Source organism: Echeneis naucrates, chromosome 1, assembly GCF_900963305.1.
Source record: "Echeneis naucrates chromosome 1, fEcheNa1.1, whole genome shotgun sequence".
Lineage (NCBI taxonomy): Eukaryota > Metazoa > Chordata > Actinopteri > Carangiformes > Echeneidae > Echeneis > Echeneis naucrates.
In genome coordinates, this window is record NC_042511.1 from 20,710,675 (window position 1) to 20,731,816 (window position 21,142).

The 21,142-nt window shown below is 39.1% G+C and overlaps 1 protein-coding gene across 7 annotated transcripts in view; it reads left to right on the forward strand.

Annotated features, from left to right (window-relative positions):
* The window catches only part of tenm3 (teneurin transmembrane protein 3), a 174,891-nt gene that overhangs the window by 85,425 nt on the left and 68,324 nt on the right, over positions 1-21,142 (forward strand). For all 7 annotated transcript variants that reach the window (XM_029513007.1, XM_029512999.1, XM_029513050.1 and 4 more), the window contains 4 exons: positions 5,500-5,673; positions 6,825-6,889; positions 19,515-19,634; positions 21,001-21,084. In XM_029513007.1, the coding sequence (XP_029368867.1) occupies positions 5,500-5,673; positions 6,825-6,889; positions 19,515-19,634; positions 21,001-21,084 (443 nt within the window). The remainder of the gene's footprint in view (positions 1-5,499; positions 5,674-6,824; positions 6,890-19,514; positions 19,635-21,000; positions 21,085-21,142) is intronic.

The window sequence follows — 21,142 nt, forward strand, 5'->3', positions numbered from 1 at the left end:
CCATCATGATACTGTGGTGTTACATGGCACCTAAGACCAGAGAGAGATTTCTACGAATGTGTTGTTTGTTTCTGACTGTGAATCCGAATAATGATAGGAAAATCATGATATCTCGGCAGAACACTTTTAATTACCTAGAAGTTTGTAGTTGTAGTTGCACTTTAAAAGCACTAGCAAACAACGTGAGGTCAGTGTGTCTCTTTCTTCACTAGTGGATTTTATTGAATCCCTATCACTGGATGATTTGTAACCTGTATCTTTGTTGAGCCCCTACACTTTACTGGAGTTAAATGTCTTGCTAGCGACTTCATAAAGACCTGTTGTCCCTCAGTTGGGCACACACACACACACACAAACACATACACATACACGCATGCACACACACTCATACATAATTTATGAGTGCAACATTGGCCTTTACTCTCAGTTCATCACACTGCTTCTTCCACTCCCTCTGCACTTACTCTTTTTGTGCCTTGCCCTTGTAGCTCAGTGTCTTCTTGTGTGTGTGTGTTTAGAAACAACTTTTTGACAGTTAAGACTTATGTGTGTGTGCATGAGTGTATGCGAGAGTGTGAAAGAGAGAGCAGAGGACACATTTACTATTTCTTCCACATACCATCATACATTCCACACTCAGTGGGAAAGGGTGAATTTGGAAAGATGATGGTATCATATACACACGTCTCGTTAATCTTTGCAGACAAACCACAAACCAACTGGTGCATACCTTTACCCTGCATGCTGTTTTCTCTCTGCTGCCTGCTGCCTTATTCTGTTCTTACTTGTCTCTCTCATTTGTTTGTCTGGACTGTTCTACCGAATCGTGCACTATAATATAATCTGGCACTACCCTGGCTAATAGTTTATTGGTTTACTGGTGTCAGTGGTGGAAGCACTCCTCCATATATGGAGCAAATTAAACAAAAGCTTTTAATCAAAATGCATTGCAAAAAGAGTTGTGAGAAACTAAAGCTAGTATAAATGTTGCAGGCACATTGGTTCTGCGGTTTAATGCAGTGGCAATGTATCTGATTGACTTTAAACTTGGTGGTGTACTGTGTGAATGATCCTCTCAAGAAAGCTGCAAGCTGGGTCCACACAGACCTTACAATCAGCCCTGACCAGCAGGCTCATTTCCAATCAGCACCACATTAAAGGTTCCAAAAGGCCTCCATAAAGAACAAAAAAGGAGAAAAAGCAGGTTAGAAAGAAATGTAAACATCCAAAAACACATTGTCCTATGAAATATGTAGTAACAAAAGAGAAGTTTAATTTTTTGTTTCTAGTTTGTCGCCATCAGTTACACAAAATATTCCCCACTGAGCTCCACATCTCAAACACGTTGGACAACCCAAACCCGAGAGAATCTCCCAGGAGTCTTTTGGGTGAAAAATGCTAACATAATGAATGTATGTGGGGTAACTGAAGAATTGAGGACTTCTACAGCCCATCATCATTCTTATTATTGTTATTATTAGTAGTAGTCATAGTAGTAGCATGAGTATGGGGTAATTATTTAACACTGACACAGGTTGTTATTAAGTTATAGTTGCACTTTGTGTTAATTGTACTTCTAACTACAGCTGTTATTACCAGAAACGGAAATGAACACCATAAACTGATGCTTGTAGGGAGAGAAGTAAAGAGGTGTGTTTATGATTCCCACAACACAAGAAAGGAGGACCCAGGGTGAAATGTTCCAGAAACATGTAAATGTATTCATGTAGAGGGAATAATCAATACATTGCAGATTACAGCATCTCAGAAACATTTTTATGCTCATACACACATTCACACGCACTCACACACACTATGCAACCCCTTGTTAAATTGCAGGGAACCTAACAGAATTGGTCAGTGAATTGAGCAGTTGTTAGTATCGATGCCTTTCTTATCAAATAAATACTTCCCAAGTTATCATCAATTCTATAGCTCAAATTTAAGAATGTCTGACATTCCTCATTTTCCAATTTGTACAAAACCCTAAACCTAACCTAAGCCTTGAACACCCAATTAACTTTTGAAATATTCACATACATGAACAATAATGCAAAAATACAAGATTTTGCTTTCTCCAGTAACAATTGGGGGGGGGGGAACGCAGACAATAAGACAGCAACCAAAGAATATGAAAGAGTGAGAAACTAAAAATCAAATCTGTGTGTTTTCAACTTACCTTATTTTTTTAAATGATACAGATGCCACCAACCAAAAGCTAAGTTCTGGTGAAATATAAAGTCTTTACTGCCCTGCATTCCACCATTCTATTCTCTAATATTCTCAACTAGTAGTCTCTAAATGCAACTGTAGGAGTATATGAAGAAAGCTGTTCTTCACTGGCTATTCACTGGCTACATTGTCACATTGTCACGGCTGCAGTATGTTCAATATCTACTGTCCATGCATTAGTCACAGTCATTTTTTTTTCTAAGGATCCCTTAAACTGTCTGTGACTTACCTTTTGTTACTTCATGTCACACACAACAGCTGCCTTACAGAAGGGTTTTTCTTCTCCTATTGTGTAAAACGTTGTCTAAAAAGCCCAGTCTAAGTAGAACTCATGCAGGTTGTAGAATAGCACAGTTCAAGGGCTGCTATTAGGGGGCAACCAGATCAGTTATGGTTGACAACATGCTACTGTCACCTAAACAGAGTTGAGTTGTAGTCATTTTACACATGATTATCCACACTTTCTTTATCTGCAGTCATGGGGCTTTAAGAGTGGCTCAGTCATAGTATAGGTTCCAGTGCAAAAGTATTATGAACACTGCATACCTGTAATCCCACAAGGACACAGGGTCTCCAGCTAACAGTCAACTGCTATGGTTGTGTCCATAAGACTCTAATTAGAAGTGGAGTGAAGGTGGAAATCCCAGAGCTAAAATTCTTTTATTTGTTCTACTGAATGGTGATTTATTGCTTGTGCTTGTTGAAAACTAACATTTCTAGCATTATGCAAAATAAACACAGAAATTGAGCACTTGATTCTCAAAATGCATTTTGATGTAAGCTTCATGTAAGATTGATGTAAGATTCATGTAAGCTTCCTGAGTTTCATCAGATCAGATAAGCTGTTTGTATTTCATTCTTGCGCTACACTGTAAAATCTGATAGCTCAAAATTACACTACACAATTCAAGAAAATTTAACTCACACAACTCAGTACATTATCCTTTTGACACAGGAGGAATTCAGCAGTTAGGGTTAGGGGTTAGGGTTTTTTTTTTATTATTATTATTTTTTTTATTTTTTTTTTTTACAGTTACAGGTTCTACAGTTACAAGAATGACTTTTGCCTGCATTTGTATGCGAGAGGTGATGCACATGCCTGAAAACTGCTGTTATAAAAATGGTTGTGCAGCTGCTACACTAGGTCACCAGTATCCATCTATTATTTGGCACATCCTCTGGTCTCATCTCTTTTTATGTCTTTTCTTCTTCTTCTTCTTCTCTTTTTTTTTTTTTTTGCATTGTTGTAGTGTCCCCGAGCGCTGTGAAAAAATGTGCCACACATACCTAAACCACAACCAAATACACAAATACATAGAATATGCACAACACAAACAACAACCCTGATCCACAGTAAATGGTCACAATTACACCAATGTGCTTCAACTTAAAACTCAAATTCAAAAAACACATCTTCATATTTAAGAACAATTTAGCAAAACACATTGTCTAAATGCAACCCAACAGAGATTGAACACTACAGTATTTGTAACATTTTGTATTAGGGTAGTTTAGCAAAGAGATATAATTAAGGAAGCCCACACCTGTTGTCAAATTATATTTATCTTATAGTGTTTTTCATTAGATGTAAATCTGTGACTATGTGTCTCATTCTTTCTCTATTCAAATAATAACAGTAAATATGACTGTTTCACAGTCATACTTCAGAGGTGTGAGGCATTTCAGTGGTAAAGTGGGAAATTCCAATGTTTGCATAGAGTAAATAAATAGTAAAGGGTTTCGACAAATCTTAAACTTTTGCCAGCAAACAAATGTAAACTTTGACTCAGCAGGTAATGTAGGTTGTCATGTAAGGTGGACACACAAGTTTGATACAGTGAATGAGATGTGCAGAGCAGCACCACATGAAAAAGAGGAAGCAAATTCCCCCATCAAAGTAACTTGAAAGCCATGTGAGGCAATAGATGCATTTAAACACTTCACACTCTCCAAAATCTTTGCATATCCATGTACATTAATGAATAGAAAAATCTCCTTTATATTTGCTTTTGGTAAAATCTGAACAGAGCCGCAGAACCATCAGTAATATATGGTTTCTCCCGGCAGTATGTCTCTCTGCACATTAATTATAAAAACTTTAGAATTGACCCTTCTTTAAATCTGTGGCCACAGAGCATTGGACAAGATGGACTGAAACAAATATTTTTGTTTTTGAGTTTTCTGCCTGCATTTCCAGTATACATCTGTTCCTGTGGTCTAGTCCTGTGACCTTTGAAGAGTAGTTTTACTTTAATTGAAAACAGTCTTTTTCTCCAATGCGTTGGGTCTCTTTAACAAATCTTTAAATCTCTCTGTACGTGTAAAGTGCCTTGATGTAACTTTGTTATGATTTGGGGCTATATAATTAAATTTTATTTAATTTGATTAGAACTTTATCTGCCAAAAACACTAAGTAGTTATTGTTAAATATTGATAAATTATTTCAATTAATTTTAGTTAGGTACCAAAAATCTGAAATTTTCATCTGGCAAACACAAAATCAGTATGATCAGAAATTAATCTTTTTTCATTTATTCAGATATTTAGCATGTCTGTTTTTGTACTCATGAGATAATGTTGCCATATTGCAGCTGATAGAAATTGCAACCTATGCAAAGACCAGACTCTGTGATTTTCTTTTTTTTTGGGGGGGGGGTGAAATCATGTGGTTATCATCAATTAGAATCGCCACTGTTTGAGTGACTAATTACACATGCTTTTGAGTTGAATGTCAAAAATATGTGTAAAAACAACTTTGCTGTCTTTCAATTACAGTAGTTTTTTTGTCTTATTCCTTTATTCATTCAGTCTTTCCACCTTTCACTCCTGCTCTCTTCCCCTTTCTTCTCTCTTCACTATTTTCACATTTAGCCTAGAGCCAAGTATTAATTGAAGACCTTCAGTTATAATAGTGTTCTAATTGTTAATCATGTAGCCTTGTTATAAAGCTATTTAATCGTAAGTACAGACATGTGTTAGTTGGGCTTCTTTGGTGTTAATTACAAACCCTGACCTTGGTAATTACTGCAGACACACATGGAAGTGTCATTGATTTTACAAAGACAGCTTTTTGAGATAATTTTCCAGTTATTTAAGAAACTATTGCAGTAAGGATATTAATCAAAATGTCCAATTACCTGCTGCCACCACAGGGTGCCATGATATGGGAGAGTTGGACACTACAATATATTGTCTATGTAAGCATAACTAATGTCCCATTTATTGCTACATAATTTCTTCCTCTCGTTGTCTATTGTCATCATCCAGGCACTTCCTTTTTAAGACAGGCACAGGCACCACCCCCCTCTTCTCCACTGCAACTCCTGGCTACACTATGGCAACGGGCTCAGTGTACTCCCCACCCACTAGGCCGTTACCAAGGAATACACTCTCCCGCTCTGCCTTCAAGTTCAAGAAAACATCAAAGTATTGCTCATGGAGGTAAGATGAAATGAGCAGGAAGAAACCAGTGTTGTTGTACACTTCATAAAGTACAGAGCTGTGGCTAAGGAAGAAGAGCAAGTCATCTACTAATATGCCCCTCCCATCCCTCCATTTCAACATAAAACAATATAATGTGTATGTGTGTATGTATTTAATATGAGTGTGCATGCCTTCTCCTTATAGTGCATCTTCACACAGTAGTTCAAATGGATGAATATGATGTGAAAATATTCATTTAAAAGGACTATTAGATTTCACTTGACAGACTGAGCAATAATGGCCAGTGACTAATGTTTTGGGCATCCACATCACATGACTTACTGTGTTAGCCTTTGTTAGCAGTAGTGTGTTGAGTGGTGCAACAACATAATGCAACATATGCCAGCTGTAGCAGTTCTACTGGTAAGATCTCAGGACATTCACAGTTTGGCCTCTAGGTATAAAGTAAAAGAGTGATGTTAATTCAACCTAACTTCAGAGTACAAATGTGGATGTCTCTCTTTCAGTTGCTTAGATAAGTCTCAGTGTTTCTTGCTGTCATGTGTGTCACTTTTTGCATTCTGGTTTTTCGTCATCTACAACTTGTTGTCCCTGTAAGGTATGTCAAGTGCACATCTCCACACAACGGGCTGTTGTCTTTGCTTTTTTTTTTTTTTTTTCTTATACATATTACAGGAAACATTTTGCTTCATTTTGTCTGGGAACTGTTTCTGCTTTCACATTTTTTCACCTTTTTGAGTTTGATATCAGACAATCACATTTGTCATATTACAATACTTTCCTTATTAATGTTAAAACATCAAAAGTCCTTATGATATTGCTTGAAAATAATTTAAATAATAATTTAAATAACATTACAGTGAGATGATTTTTCCTGTGAATTGGTGTTATACACATAAAAACTAACTTCATTTTACAACATTTCCATATCTAGTCATCATTTGGTTCCAAAATATTGCCTCATTCTGTGACATATTACTATTGAATTTTGGAGTTTGACTAATTTTACAGCTCACTCAAGCTTGACAGCTGAAATTTGTCAGACGTTGAAAAATATGTGAAGCGGCAAGAATAAATAAAAATTTTATTTGGCACAACAACATACCCAAGGAAAGTGACACTAACAACCATTATTTGTTTTTTTCCAGGTGTACAGCCCTCAGTGCAGTAGGACTATCTGTACTGCTATCTGTACTCCTTTGTTACTGCATAGGTAGGACCACATCACACATACATACATACACACACACACACACACACACACACACACACACACACACACACACACACATTCCAAATCAATGCTGTTGATGTACAGGCCAAAATTTTGGACACACCTTTTCATTCAAATGAATAGGAAAGTGTGTCCAAACTTTTGGCCTGTACTGTATGCACACACAATTGGGTTAGTTTGGCTTAGGCTTGGATGACAAACAAAGTTTTATTTGTTCTTCTCCTGATTTGTCCACTGTTCATCCCTCTTTTTCTCTTCTGGTCCTGTCCAGTTTCCTTCACTGGCCGCCTACTTTGTTTCTGTTGTTCTTGAGCTCTTATTGCTATGTCTCTTGGTTATCTCCCTGTGGTATGAGCCCATCAGGTAACTAGACTGTCAGATTTTATGTTAAATTGTAGCTATAATCCACATTGCAACATGGCTGCATGGTTTTAATGATATACTGTTGGTAAGTTGTACCAGTTCCCTAGAATGAAACTTTAAGGTCACCTAACCACCGCAGTGTTTTTAAATATAAAAATGGAGGAACTTATTCATGATAAAATCCTGCCCAATAATGATGGCAGGCAAATATGGTGTTCATCAAATAGTAGGAATGCTCTGTGCACAACAGAAGTCTTCACAGAGTTAGAATTCCCAGCAGAATTAACAACTCAGCTTAGTTTTAAGACAATTCTGTCAGTCAATAAATATAAAGTTAGAAGTGAAATATGTTTTATACCCCAAGAAAAATAAAAGAAAGTACAAAGATTAAGTACTTTGTGTGATTTTTTCCATATTTTGAAAACATCCACTTAAAAATATGATTTCAAACACCACGTTAATACAATGTACATTCATCACTTATGTTTTCATTTGTTTATATATATATTTAATGTCCAAAATATCCTTTAAACAGACATTTTAGAAATGATATTGATTCTGTTTTGATACACTCAAGGCAGCAAAATTTAATTGTTATCTTGTTTTAGGATCTAAATTGTGATGCTTTCATAGACGTTTGCATAATTAACATTGTAATTACATTTATAATTCCACTTATAATTTATAAGCACAGGCTTCAGGTGAAAATAAAGCAAATATTATATTAACCCGTGCACTGGAGACCTATTGCTAACTAGTCAGCAGTCCCAATTTGTCCAGCTCCAAACGCCACATGATCTGGTGATAATGAAAAAGGTAGATTGATCCCTCTCCGAGTCCTGTAAGGGGGCCTCAGATTTACTCCCTGTTTCTCTCACTGTCATGACCCCTTTCATCCTTTTCGCCTTTTCTCTTTCTTGTGTCCTTTGCATGCATGTTGCTGATTGGCTTGCATGATCAGCCCAAGCCAGCAATTTAATGGAGTCAGAGCTAAGTAGGAACTGTGCATTTTTTCATCACACAAAGTTCATCACACAGTTTAGTCACAAACACAAACAGACAGACTAACAAACAGTTAGTGGAGAATATTCAACAGATGATTTGATAATTTGCACCTCTTCTGCCACAAGTGCTTTCGTTTATCCCTTACTTTGAATCAGTTTAGCCTGCTAACCCTGTTGGCAGGCTAAACCCTGTTAAGGTTAAAAGCCAAGAGAGAAAGGCAGAGAAAGAAAGGGATACACAAAAAGTTGGAAGAGCAGTATTTGAGTTATGGATTCCCACAATGAACAGGAGCAATTAAGGTTTGAGCACAGATGGTCCTTGGACTCGAGATCTTTTGTTACAGGTTTGTGTGTGTGTGTTTGCCCTTGTATAAACACTCAAGGTTTTATTTCAAAGATTCTCTCTGGGCTTTCAAAATTGTTTTGAAATATATCCATACTCTTTAATCACACACAAAGGTTTAATGTAGACAAAAGATGGGTTGAGAGTCGGCACAGGCAGGTGAGTGAGGGGAAATCCAGCTTGATGATCTAAGACCAAGTTAGGAGGACAGTTAACCTAGACATAGTTATTGAATGATGTCCTCTGAATCGGGGAGGGCTGTGCTGTTGTACTAATATGGCTGTGTTAGCGTGAAACTTAAATAGTTTAAAATAATCTAAAATAATGTTAATGTGTACAAGGTGTGACAGGTGAAACCCCAGCTTCAACTTTATAAAGTTAATTTTTGAACTTTGACCAAATGTGGAATTGCAAGTTTTTTATCTGCTTGTGTTTGACATCTGGGTCAGTGTGCAGATTTACTTTAAGTTTTTCAGGATTCCAACTCCACAACTGACACAACTCAGGACCAATGCCTAGCAGAATGTAATGTAATTGACAGAGTTTCCTGATGCTTCTCGAAAAATGAATGAATGTACTCCCTGGTAACCCAATTTTCTCATTAATACAACTGTTATTGATAATATCCATCCTTTAACATGGATAACAGAGATTAGCTACCAATTCTGCCTTGCATTAACCACTCCCGAATAGCTGCCACAATGCATAGCTCTCTGGTCTGTGGGAAACACTGCACTGGTCCAAATACTTAACCCCAAATGGCAAATAAAGTACCAAGTAAGACTTGTTAGGAGAGGTGCCTCCAAAGATAATGCAAACTCCTCCTATTCTGCTTGGCCCTGTTTTACCTCAGATAGACAGGACATTGCTAATGGTATTTCCACCATCTGCTTCAGTTTTACATGTTCAGTTTGGAATCACTAGCAACACACCATCAGCATCAATGAAAGCTTTTCAGAGATGTACACTCCCTGTATAGTAGTCTGCTTGCAATATCCTTTACTGCTAGTGTGAATGGTCAGGAGAAACATGACATGAAGAAAAGTTCACCGTTGCTTGTCATGTCTGTGAACTTGAACACTTAGTATCAAGGGCTGTTGTTTTCCACTCTTGGTAGACAAGATGGTATTGCAGAGAATACATAGCAACTACAAAAACCATCTCTTAAAGCAGTTCTGCCAAAGGTGCTGGAGTAATGCATTGATTACCGAACTTCAACTGCAGCAAAAGACAGATGCACCTTATTTTTCTTGCTGATTTGGAGGTATTTATTGGGGCAGAGGAAGAAAAATTTGTAGCTAAAGATAATAACGTTACATTTTTTGACACATTTTACTCAAAATTCCTTTGGCTTTAGTTTTACACTTAAAGGCTTCAATCATTGTGATCTCTCTTTGTGAGTCATATTATCAAAAGTAAACAGAGATGAGTTTGCACCACCAAAAGTCATTATAAAAAATAACAGTCCATCCTATGATGTTCATTCCACTAGTAGTTTGAGATAATTTGTCTTTCATGAAGCCAACAGTTGTCCTGCTGCTCCACATAATGGTTTTGGTTTCCAGCGCTGACTTCTCATCACAGCTTCAAATTCACAAACCAATATTTATGGAGAAAATATTTATGCCAAATTACCATTGCTGCCTTGCAACAGTCTATATTCTTTTTGAGACTACATTATATGACAGAGGTCTCAAACTCCTGTCCTGGAGAGCTACTGTCCTGCATGTTTTAGATGTTTCCTGCTTAAATGAGTGGCTCTTTATCAGACCTCAGCAGAGCTTGATGATGAGCTGATCGTTTGAATTAGGTGTGCTGGAGCAGGGTGACATCTAAAACATGCAGAACAGTAGCTCTCCAGGACTGAAGGACCAAAGTTGGAGACCTCTGGTATACAATGTGGGGTGATGGCTTTCAACCTGACTCTTGACTATACTTTCAATTTGCTTATGCTAAAACTATATTGCGATGAAATATGCTGTAATGTCATAGATTTCTCACAAACATGCCATTAGACAGAACCAGTATTGTATGAAGGCTACCATGCCCACTATAATATTCTTATTTATCACATAGACACACATATAGGTACAGGCCCCAGTTGATTATCCAGGACTCTCCCGTGACCCTTTGCTCCTGTTCTCACCAGGAGGAACAGCAGGTAATGGCCTGGCACAACATGGCTCTAATTTAATGAGGCAAAGCACTATGCACTATGGCTTTTTTCTTTTTTCTTTTTTTTTTTACATTTTGTTAAAGGGCTAAATGAAGACTTCAGATAAAAAAAAATAATAATAATTTTCTGTCCATTATTTGTCAGGTCAGGCATTACAGGGCTATATATCAGTACAACATTTGGTACCAAAACTATAAATGACTGAAAAAATGTGCAACACACATATGCCATACTTTGTATTGGATGATCTGGCAGCAACTTTTTTACAGAGCAGGCCTCAGTTTTTAAAACTTAATGAAAATGCAGTATGTAGAAGAATGATTGGTCCTTTGGGGCCCATAATGGAATTTAATTTCCCCCGTGTCCCACACAGTGAACTGTTTGTTCATGCAACACACCCAAGTCAATTTTGAAAAACGGAAAAGTGATTGGTCAGTCATGCTTCTCAATGTTGGTAATTACTGCGACTGTCAGTCGCACTGAAAAGTGCTGGTGGGATGTGATCCAATATAAAGGAAAAAATAAACCTGCAAAGGAGGCTCAGGTCCTCATGCATCTGTAAAAAGATGATGCAGATGTTTTACCAGTCAGTGGTGCCCAGTGACATGTTATTCGCAAATGATCTGGCTCTGAGAGAGCAGGAGCCAGATTTTGGAGTACATGACCAGGAGGGACAGAAAGAAATTTTGTTTGCTGCAGATGGAAACAACTCATTCTGCTCGAGGTTTCTGCCTCTTAAAGGAAGTTTTTCCTTGCCACTGTCGCCAAGTGCTTGCTCATCGGGGGATCTGTTGGGTCTCTTTAAATCATTTTATAAAGAGTTTGGTCTAGATCTGTTCTATATGTAAAGTGCCTTGATGTAACTTTGTTAGATTTGGCACTATACAAACAAATCTGATTTGATTTGATTTGATTTGTAAGTTCAGTCTGCTCACATCTTGCACGTGATGGCATAGATACTGTGTTTTGTATCAACATCCATCCTCTTAGAGAGAATTGTCTCCAAATTCATTCATTTTCTACCACCTATCCATTTCTGGGTTGCGGGCAGTGCTGGAGCCAATCCCAGCTCACACTGGGTGAGGGTGGGGCACACCCTGGACAGGCCACCAGTCCATTACCTGGCCAACATACAGAGACATACAGAGAAGAATACCCACTCACACTCACACTCAGACCTACAGACAATTTAGAGTCACAAGTTAACCCAAACATGCATGTCTTTGGACAATAGGAGGAAACCAGAGTACCCAGAGGAAACACACGCAAGCACAGGGAGAACATGCAAACTCTACACAGAAAGGTCCCAGGCTCAGGAACCGAACCAATCGAACCCACAAACGTCTTGTTGTGGGACAACCACACTAACCACTATGCCGCCATGCTACCATTTTCTCCAAAATGAGGCAGATACTAATAAGGGAGAGAATAAACAAGATCAGCTCTTCAAAGCTGAGGCAATTGGTTATTCTTAATGGCAATCTTCACTAAAGACGTGGTAAAACTGTTTCCTAGATTCTGTATTCTTTTTTTTATTGTACACATTTGAATTTGTATTCTGTTGAATGATTCTTTATACTATGCTGTTTCAATTAAAGTTATAGGGTTAATTTTTAAAATTATTATAATCTTCCTAGCATCCCAGTAGATCAGAGAACTACAACAGTGGGCAGTTAATCCATCTACAATGTAAAAAAAAAAATATAATAATCACTAACCGTCAAATGACAGTAAAAAACCTTCAGTTATTCTACATGTGGGAATAAATTGAAATTACCTAATTTAAATGAAGACTGTTGTTTTCATACAGTAATCTTTGCATATGATTATCCAATCCATCCACAAAAACTGTCCATCAAAGTACAGACTTCTGAATTTAAAGCACAGAAAGATTCCGTAAAATTACATATAAACACCCTACTTTAACACTGATTAATGGTATCTTGAGAGTTTAGGGCTTTATTTTTTATGATTATCCAATCTATTTACAGTAAATACCTGATAAATGTTGGTTTTATACTGCACAAAAAATTAAGATCATGTAATTACAAGCAACTCTCCAATATATTTATAGGCTTTTCCTATAAATGGATTTAGTTAAGTTCATACAAACATTATTTGATAGTAATTAAAAACTAACCAATACTATTTTTCCCATTAATTTACGGGGTTTACTTTATATCAACATTACTTGACAGTATTTGCCAACAAGTTGACATTACATCTACATACATTTCACATTAATGTATGGGGTTGTGAATGTACAAAAACCAGAACGTCTATGTAAAAGTATCTTTATATCAATTTCTTTTATATTAAATCTAAACGTTTCTGCTGACAGTTTACAGTATTGACAATTCATTCAATGCAGGTCCCCATTTGAGATGTGTAAAATTTCAAGATGTACCAGAGTGTATTATTAAATTACCTTTTATTGCTTGCTTTACAAAGTAATTCACAATTTTTACAGTGTTACTCACAAGCCCCCAGCTGAGCGCCACTACGTTGGAGTTTTCCCCGGTGGACGAGAAGGTCACCTACACCTCAGGGTTGTTGGGGGGAAACTCTGACTGTTTGAGCGTATGCACCAAACAGCAGCTCGGAGTATCCGGCCTTCTTGGAGACCCTGAATCGGGTCTTGTATGGGGCGCCGGTAGGGGACTCCATAGTCCTATTGGGGGACTTCAACATGCACTTGGGCAATGATGGAGACACCTGGAGGGGTGTGATTGGGATGAATGGCCTTCTTGATCTGAACCCAAGCAGTGGTTTGTTGTTGGACTTCTGTGCTAGCCATGGACTGTCCATAATGAACACCATGTTCAAGTATAAGGATGCTCATAAGTGTACTTGGTACCAGAGCACCCTAGGCTGAAGGTCAATGATTGATTTTGTGATTGTGTCATCTGATCTGAGGCTGCATATGTTGGACACTTGGGTGAAGAGACAGGCAGAGCTGTCAACTGATCACCACCTGGTGGTGAGTTGGGTTAGGTGGCAGGGGAAGACTAAGGACAGACCTAGCAAGCCCAAAAGTGTAGTGCGGGTGAACTGGGAACATCTAGAGGATGCCTCTGTCCAACAAACCTTCTCCGGCGGAGCTTTTCTGGCATCCCTTTGGAGGTTGGAGACATTAAACCTGAGTGGTCGATGTCCGCGGGAGCTGTGGCCTCAAGGTTTTAGGTGCTCAAGGGGCGGTAACTGTCCCACTGAAGAAAGAGGCCTTCCGGGGTATGTTAGCCCGCAAGACTCCTGAGACAGTTGCAAGGTACCGACAGGCCTGAAGGACTGCAGCCTCAGCACGTCTCGTCAACATTGCGTGGAAGTCTGGAACAGTGCCAAAGGAGTGGCAGACCGAGGTGGCGGGGACCAGAGGATGTGTGCCAATTACCAGGGCATCACACTCCTCAGTCTCCCTGGGAAAGTCAAGTCCAAGGTGCTGGAAATGAGGCTCTGGCCAATTGTCGAACGAAGAGGAACAATGCGGATTCCGTCCTGGTCCTGGAACAACAGACCTTTACTTTTGCACGTATCCTGGAGGAGGCCTGGGAGTATGCCCATCCAGTCTACATGTGTTTTGTAGACCTGGGGAAGGTGTGCGACTGGGTTCCCTGGGATATGTTGTAGGAGGTGCTGCGGGAGTATGGGTGAGGGGGTCTTTTCTGAGGGCCATCCAATCTTTGTATTCCCAAAGCAAGAGCTGTGTCTGACTTCTAAGCAATAAATCGTTTCTGGTGGGGGTGGCCTCCGCCAGGGCTGCGCTTTGTCACCAATCCTGTTTGTGATTTTCATGGACAGGATATCAGTTTGGATCTCAGTGCAGTTCCTGCTTTTTGCGAATGATGTGGTCCTATTGGCTCTATTGGTCTGTGACCTCCAGTGCTCACTGGATCAGTTCGCAGCCAAGTATGAAGCTGCTGGAATGAGGATCAGCACCTCTAAAACGGAGGACATGGTTCTTAGCAGGAAACTGGTGGACTGCATACTCCGAGTAGGAATGAGTCCTTACCCTAAGTGAAGGAGTTCAAGTATCTCATGGTGTTGTTCATGAGTGAGGGTGAAATGGAGCATGAGATTGTCGCATTCGCTCTACTGCGCTGTTGTGACAAAGAGGGAGCTGTTGGGATCGCCTCCCATGTGCTCTGAAAAGAACAATAGAGAGGCCTACATTTCCCTCCTGAAGCCTGGGCCAGAGTTATCTGCCTGTTTGAAAATGGCGCCACGACCCCCATGATCCACCCGTGGATCTGAGTTTCCTAAGGAATGGACCACGGGCATTGGCCGGAAGCCAGAGCTCTCAGCAGGGGTCCCCGGTGACGTCACACAGGGAATAAAGACGCTCCGTGGCCCTCCACCTTCGCTTTTCCCAGTGCCCCAGTTGCAGTAGAGAACTGTCCCAGCTTTCGTCTCAAGCAGATTGCCAAAGGGAACAACACCAAACATTTGGATCCTACCACCACAAAAACCTGGGTCACATGGTCTTCACCTCATGGGACAAGCATAGACTGCTGTGTTTTCATTTGTTTTATTTTTTTTTTCCCTCAAACTGAGCGCGGACGGCCGTGCGATCAGCTCATCAACGTGCTGAGAGGACCAGCACGCTGGCTTTGTTATCCGAAGCTAACAAAGAACATCGTCTTCCATGATCTTCCCCGCTACTGCTGATTCATCACATTACCGTTATCTGAGGAGAACACAGACCGCTTGACCGAGCTGAAGAACGTGTTGTGGACACTCGGAGCGGATCCCTCGCTCTCTCTCTTGAACTCCCTCACTCCAGAGGAGCGGAGCCAACAAAGTAAAAGGCTCGTCTGGGCAGAGACAATTAGAATATTGTTTATTTGGGATTCAGTTCCATCTGTTTGTTTGCTTTGCTTTGTTTTATTTACCTTAAATCCCATAAGTTCCTAAATTGAGTGGTGCTACAGATCTCGTGTCGGCCGTCACTGTGATCAGTGATTGAGCAATATCACTAGTTGAAGTACCAATACCTGTGTCGTGATATTGTAATAATCAACTGTGGTGACATAGTCTGCGATCTCTTTTTTCTTCCCTTTTCTTCTCTTCACACACATTCACACACGGAGAACAGTCACCATCTTGGCTCCGACGGGTGCGTAGTCAACGTCTCTCCGTCGCTATCTTGACCATTAAAGACGTCACTCACATGACTCTCTGGCCATCTTTACTGCTCACACACACACACACACATACCCACACTCCCACACGCCCACACACTCCTTCACTCTCCTCCCCACACACACATACACGTGCATGCCCACACACACACACCCTCAAGGCCCATAGATAGACTGGTGCGATTGCGGCTGTTGTTGCTGTGCTGTTGTGGTTTTCATCACTATCACTATTTATTAATGTTACTGCATATGATATTACTACTGTTACCGCTATAGCTATCACCATCGCTAAGGCTATTCATATTGATAACCCATTCTTATTACATGTGTGTTACCCATTGTAGATTAGTAGCTGAAGTGTGTAATTGGATAATCGAACTAAAACAGTAATTTATCCAGAGTGATGTTACTTTGAATAATTATTGCTGTGATATGTTTCTGTTATATGTTAAACTGTTGTTTTTTTGTGATTATTGTGGCTATGATTGTGACGATTGCTGGATTCATAACAGTCAGTGCTCGAATTTACTCCTTTTGTTAACTCTTTTGAGAGTTGATATTGATTTTGCTAATTTGGAAATTGGTCCCTGGTAACAGGGTGGTGCCCCGAAATTTACTACTTATAGTAAATATTCTTAGATATCAATAGTCAATGTCATAATCATTGATATTAATTGCCAATCTCCAAATTACTCCTACTAGGCTTAGGGTTAGGGTTAGAGCTAAACCAGAAGGCAAAGCTCTCTATCTACCTATCAGCCTTTGTTAGGGTTAGGGTTAGGGTCAGGGGGGTTAGTTGTAAGTTATTGTGGCGACCAAATCCATAACTGTAATACAGACAGCAGTATTTTAAGTTATTTTGTCTTTGATTTATAAATGAAGGCCTTGGAAACTTATCAAACTTTGTTTTGTGTCTTGTAATACAATAAATGGTCAAAGTTCCTGAACCACCATTGGGTTCCTGTTTCCCTGTCTGCCCTACCAGCCCTGGTGTGACCAAATACAACGCAGAGACCTCGCTGGGGCTTGCCGCCTGAAAGATAGGGTTACATTGCCAACACTAAATGAAAACTCCAGTGAAAACCAAACATGTTTAATGTTATGGCCATTTCTCAAGACTGCTTCTCATGAAACTACCCAATGCTCTTTGGATTGTTAACGTTAGAAAGCCGATTTCACTCTGCAACTGTAAATCAATGCGTGTGAGGCATCCTCTGATGGGACAGTTACTGTTCTGTCGTGCTGCAGGATGCACACAGACAGTGGAAATGTGTTTGATGGATGCAAACAAGTGTTATAATGCTTTGACCCATCTCATGAAAATAAACCCCACCACCCTCCCAAAAAGAATTGCGGTTAAACAAAGTTAACGCACTTACATAAAAAAATTGCAGACGATGAAATAATTGTTATAGGCCTACATAGATGTTATTCCAATGGTCTAAGATGGTTCAAATTATTAGTGAACATCAACAAATCTCTCCCAAGTCCATTCATTATTTTTCTAAAATTGAAATTTGTGATGTCATCTGATAACGTCTGCAGCGTTTCCAAAACAATGAATTGAGAAAGGTGTGATTGATGACACTGAGAGCACCCAGAGAGATGTTCTGAGTATACAAGTACATTTTCTGTTTCAGAAATGAAAGGCTACTGATGCTATAGTCAACCAAAGAAAATCTTTGATTACTGAAATTGTACATAATCATCAGATAATCAATTAGTCTGAGAGGGGGTTAATGGGACAGATTGCAGTGCAGTGAACTCAAACGACACACTTATCTATTTTTTTGTCATAATTGTAGGAGAAACACTGATTCAGTAAACGTTCAGTAAATGCTAGGTAAACGTGGAGTACAGTTAGATTTAGCAGTTACAGGGGTGTTTTGAATACCCCCATTTTCACAAGTAATTTGTTAGTCTGTCCCTCCTGCCACAGGAAATAATGGATTAATCCTGAAAGGCTGTTGATGTAGCACTTTCCTCCTTATGAAAGTAGCATAGCAAAAAAGAGTACCGTATTTTCCGCACTATAAGGCGCACCTAAGAGCCTTCAATTTTTTCAAAAGCTGACCATGCGCTTTATAATCCGGTGCGCCTTATATATGGATCAATATTGATATTGATCTATATATATATCTGCCAGTGGATCGTAAATGCCTGGGCTGATATATCAGTCTCAACTGTGGTCCGAGCTTTCAGGAAGGCAGGAATTGTCACTGAACTGCCAGACAACAACAGCGACACTGACTCGATTAATGACGACTTTGATGAGACAGGCGTGTTGGATGCCGCATTCGCCCAGCTGTTCAATTCGGACACTGAAGAAGAAGAATTCGAGGGATTGGTAGATGAGGAATGAACTGATAAAGTGAGCTTTACGTGTTTCTTTTGTGTGTTTACAGTTGAACAAGGTTGGTCATATTGTGAATATGGACATTAACGCATAACGTAACGTAACGTAACGTAATCCCAGCCTCTACTGTAGCGCCTTATAATGCGGTGCGCCTTATATATGGAAAAAGTTTTAAAATATGTCATTCATTGAAGGTGCGCCTTATAGTGCGGGAAATACGGTATATTGACCAGTCGGCCAGGAGACTGCAGCCCTAAAGGCTCCTATACAATAAAGCTTATTTGGGTATTAAAAAATCTACCAAATTTGTTTTTGAATTCATTGTCTATGAAGCAGCTCCCTAACATACATATTTTCAGCTGTTCTATTATATTCCAAGCATATTACAACTGCATTTCTAACTCCAAGCACTGATTGTTTCAGCTGCTGCCGTTGGTACCGCAGCCTCAAAGCTGGAGAAGCAGACAACCAGGTTTATAATGACAGTTTTTGTTTATTCTACTGTACTGTACTCTACTGAACTGTAAAACGACCGACAATGTCTACAGTAAATATCTGTATTTTAAAAAAATCTCTATGGAATAACTAAAGCAGCAAATTGAAGGGGAAGGATAAAAGAAGAGGAGAAGAGGGTGACAAGTGAACAGATGATTTGCAAGCTCAAGGGCTCACACCTGAACACACAGACATATGGAGAGAGGGAGAACATAGATGGTAGAGGTGAGTGTTGTATTGCTTTGTGTCAGATTAGCTGTAGGAGGCTTCCTTTGATGCGAGCACACTCCACTCTATCTATTCCTGGCGATTAGTGTATGTGTGTGTCTGGGCATATGTGTATTTGCACACTTAATTTGCCAAGACTGAGAGTGTTGTAGTTGTAATTCATCTAGAAACATGCTGCCAATTCTCAGCATTCTTGTCTCATTCTTTTTTTTGCCTTTTGTCCTCTTTTATAACCTTTTCTTTCCACTTAGGCCCTCCATCATTTCCTTTCTAACTTTTTTCCCATTCCCTTTTTCACCTTTTTACATGTCATTTTGTAAAACATTTAATGTGTACTTCATGCAATGTTGTTCACCATTTCCTTTCTTTTATCTGTCATTGACCTTCATTTCCAAAATCCCTTTATACTACTTTTTTCCTTTTTATCTTATTGTAAACTGTGTTAATCTCACCGTTTCTGTCTTGCTTTTTGACCCCTAACCCTAACCCCCCCTTCTATAGCTATGCACCTGTTTGGTCTAAACTGGCAGCTTCAGGAGAGTGAGGGATATGGAGCATTTGAAAATGGAGGAGGAGGAAGAGATACTACCCCCAACACCTTTATGGTGTCCACCGAAAACGGTGAGTTCCAACATAAACATTTATTTCACTGAGTTTTTCTGTTCCTTCTACCCAACCTTCCTGTGTCTATTTCTCGTATCTCTTTCTTTCTTTGTTTGTAGTCATCAATGGTTTCAAATCACTACAATTATTATTTTTTCACTATATGCTTTTCTTTTCCATTGCCACACACAACTTCTCGGGCAGGAATGTTGGATTTGATGGGCAGCTGCTAAACTGGGAACAGAAGTTGACTGACTACATTCAATTACCTTAAGACTTGTTCCTGTTCCAAAAAAAGTTTCTTGCATCTATGCATTCATACATCCATACATCGTTACTGATTGTGTGTCGCGGTTTTGTCTGCCGATTCATCATCCATCATTCATCCATCACCTCAATATCGCCTTATTTCTTCCTCTATCAACTGCAGTAAAGAGAAGTAAAAAAGATTTAATGGTGGCAAAAAAAATGTTTGGGAAGTAGTGTAGGAAGTATGCCAAAAGAAGATGAAAATCCATATACATATTCTTCTGTTCACAAAGTATTTGGACTGCTTCCATAAATCTTCACCTGTTTCTGTACTTAATAACCATGCTGTGGTTCATAAACTTAAACTTTATCAAGAGATGAATAATGCTCCAAATTAGTCAGTTCAGTCTGGTCATTTGGCTAGATGTGGCCAGATAAAGAGTTCTACCACAAGCCAATAAAACTTGTAGAAAGAGCTTTAAGACTTATGCTATATGTTGCAGCTCCTATAAATATATTTAACACTGAGCAACACTTCGAGGCAGCTATAAATATGACACACATATTTGAAATGGGCTGTTCACGTATGTTCCCTCTGCCACTTGACAGACCTCGAGCACTATTGCAAATGATTGAGTGAAATTGAGTGAAAGTGCCCAAGTGTGCAAGCCTGATTTCTGCTGATGCACAGTGTGAACTGTGGAACCCCAGATTTTTTCAATTATACAATGTCACTGATAATTAAAGCAAGGAGAAGGCACCACAGTTTTGAATTCAAGAGAGATTTTTGCCTTTGAATTAAATACATTTGCAGAAATGTCTTCATAAATTGCAGCCTCTTTTGGCATTGAAATTAATTTATAATTAGTTTAGTTTATAATTAGTTTATAATTAGTAACCCTAAGTCGTGCTTAGGTTTGAACTAAGATACAATGTAGATGTTTCTCTATGCAACAGAGAATTTGAATAACGTGTGGAAACTGGGTGCTGTCTCTTGCAATGACAATATTTATTTTTTATTAAACAGATCATGAAGCGTAACTGACATGGCAAGCTCTAGAAGATGAATGAATGAAGCAAAACAGATTAACTTGCATTTCCTTGAATCTCTTGTCATCTCTTCCTCTCTCTGCAGGTAAAATGTTTCCTCTAGAGAACAACACCATAGACACAGGGGAGGTGGATGTAGGGAGGCGAGCCATACAAGATGTCCCACCGGGTAAGAACCACTCATACACATAAAAGACTGAAGACTGAATATTATAAAGGAAATTAAA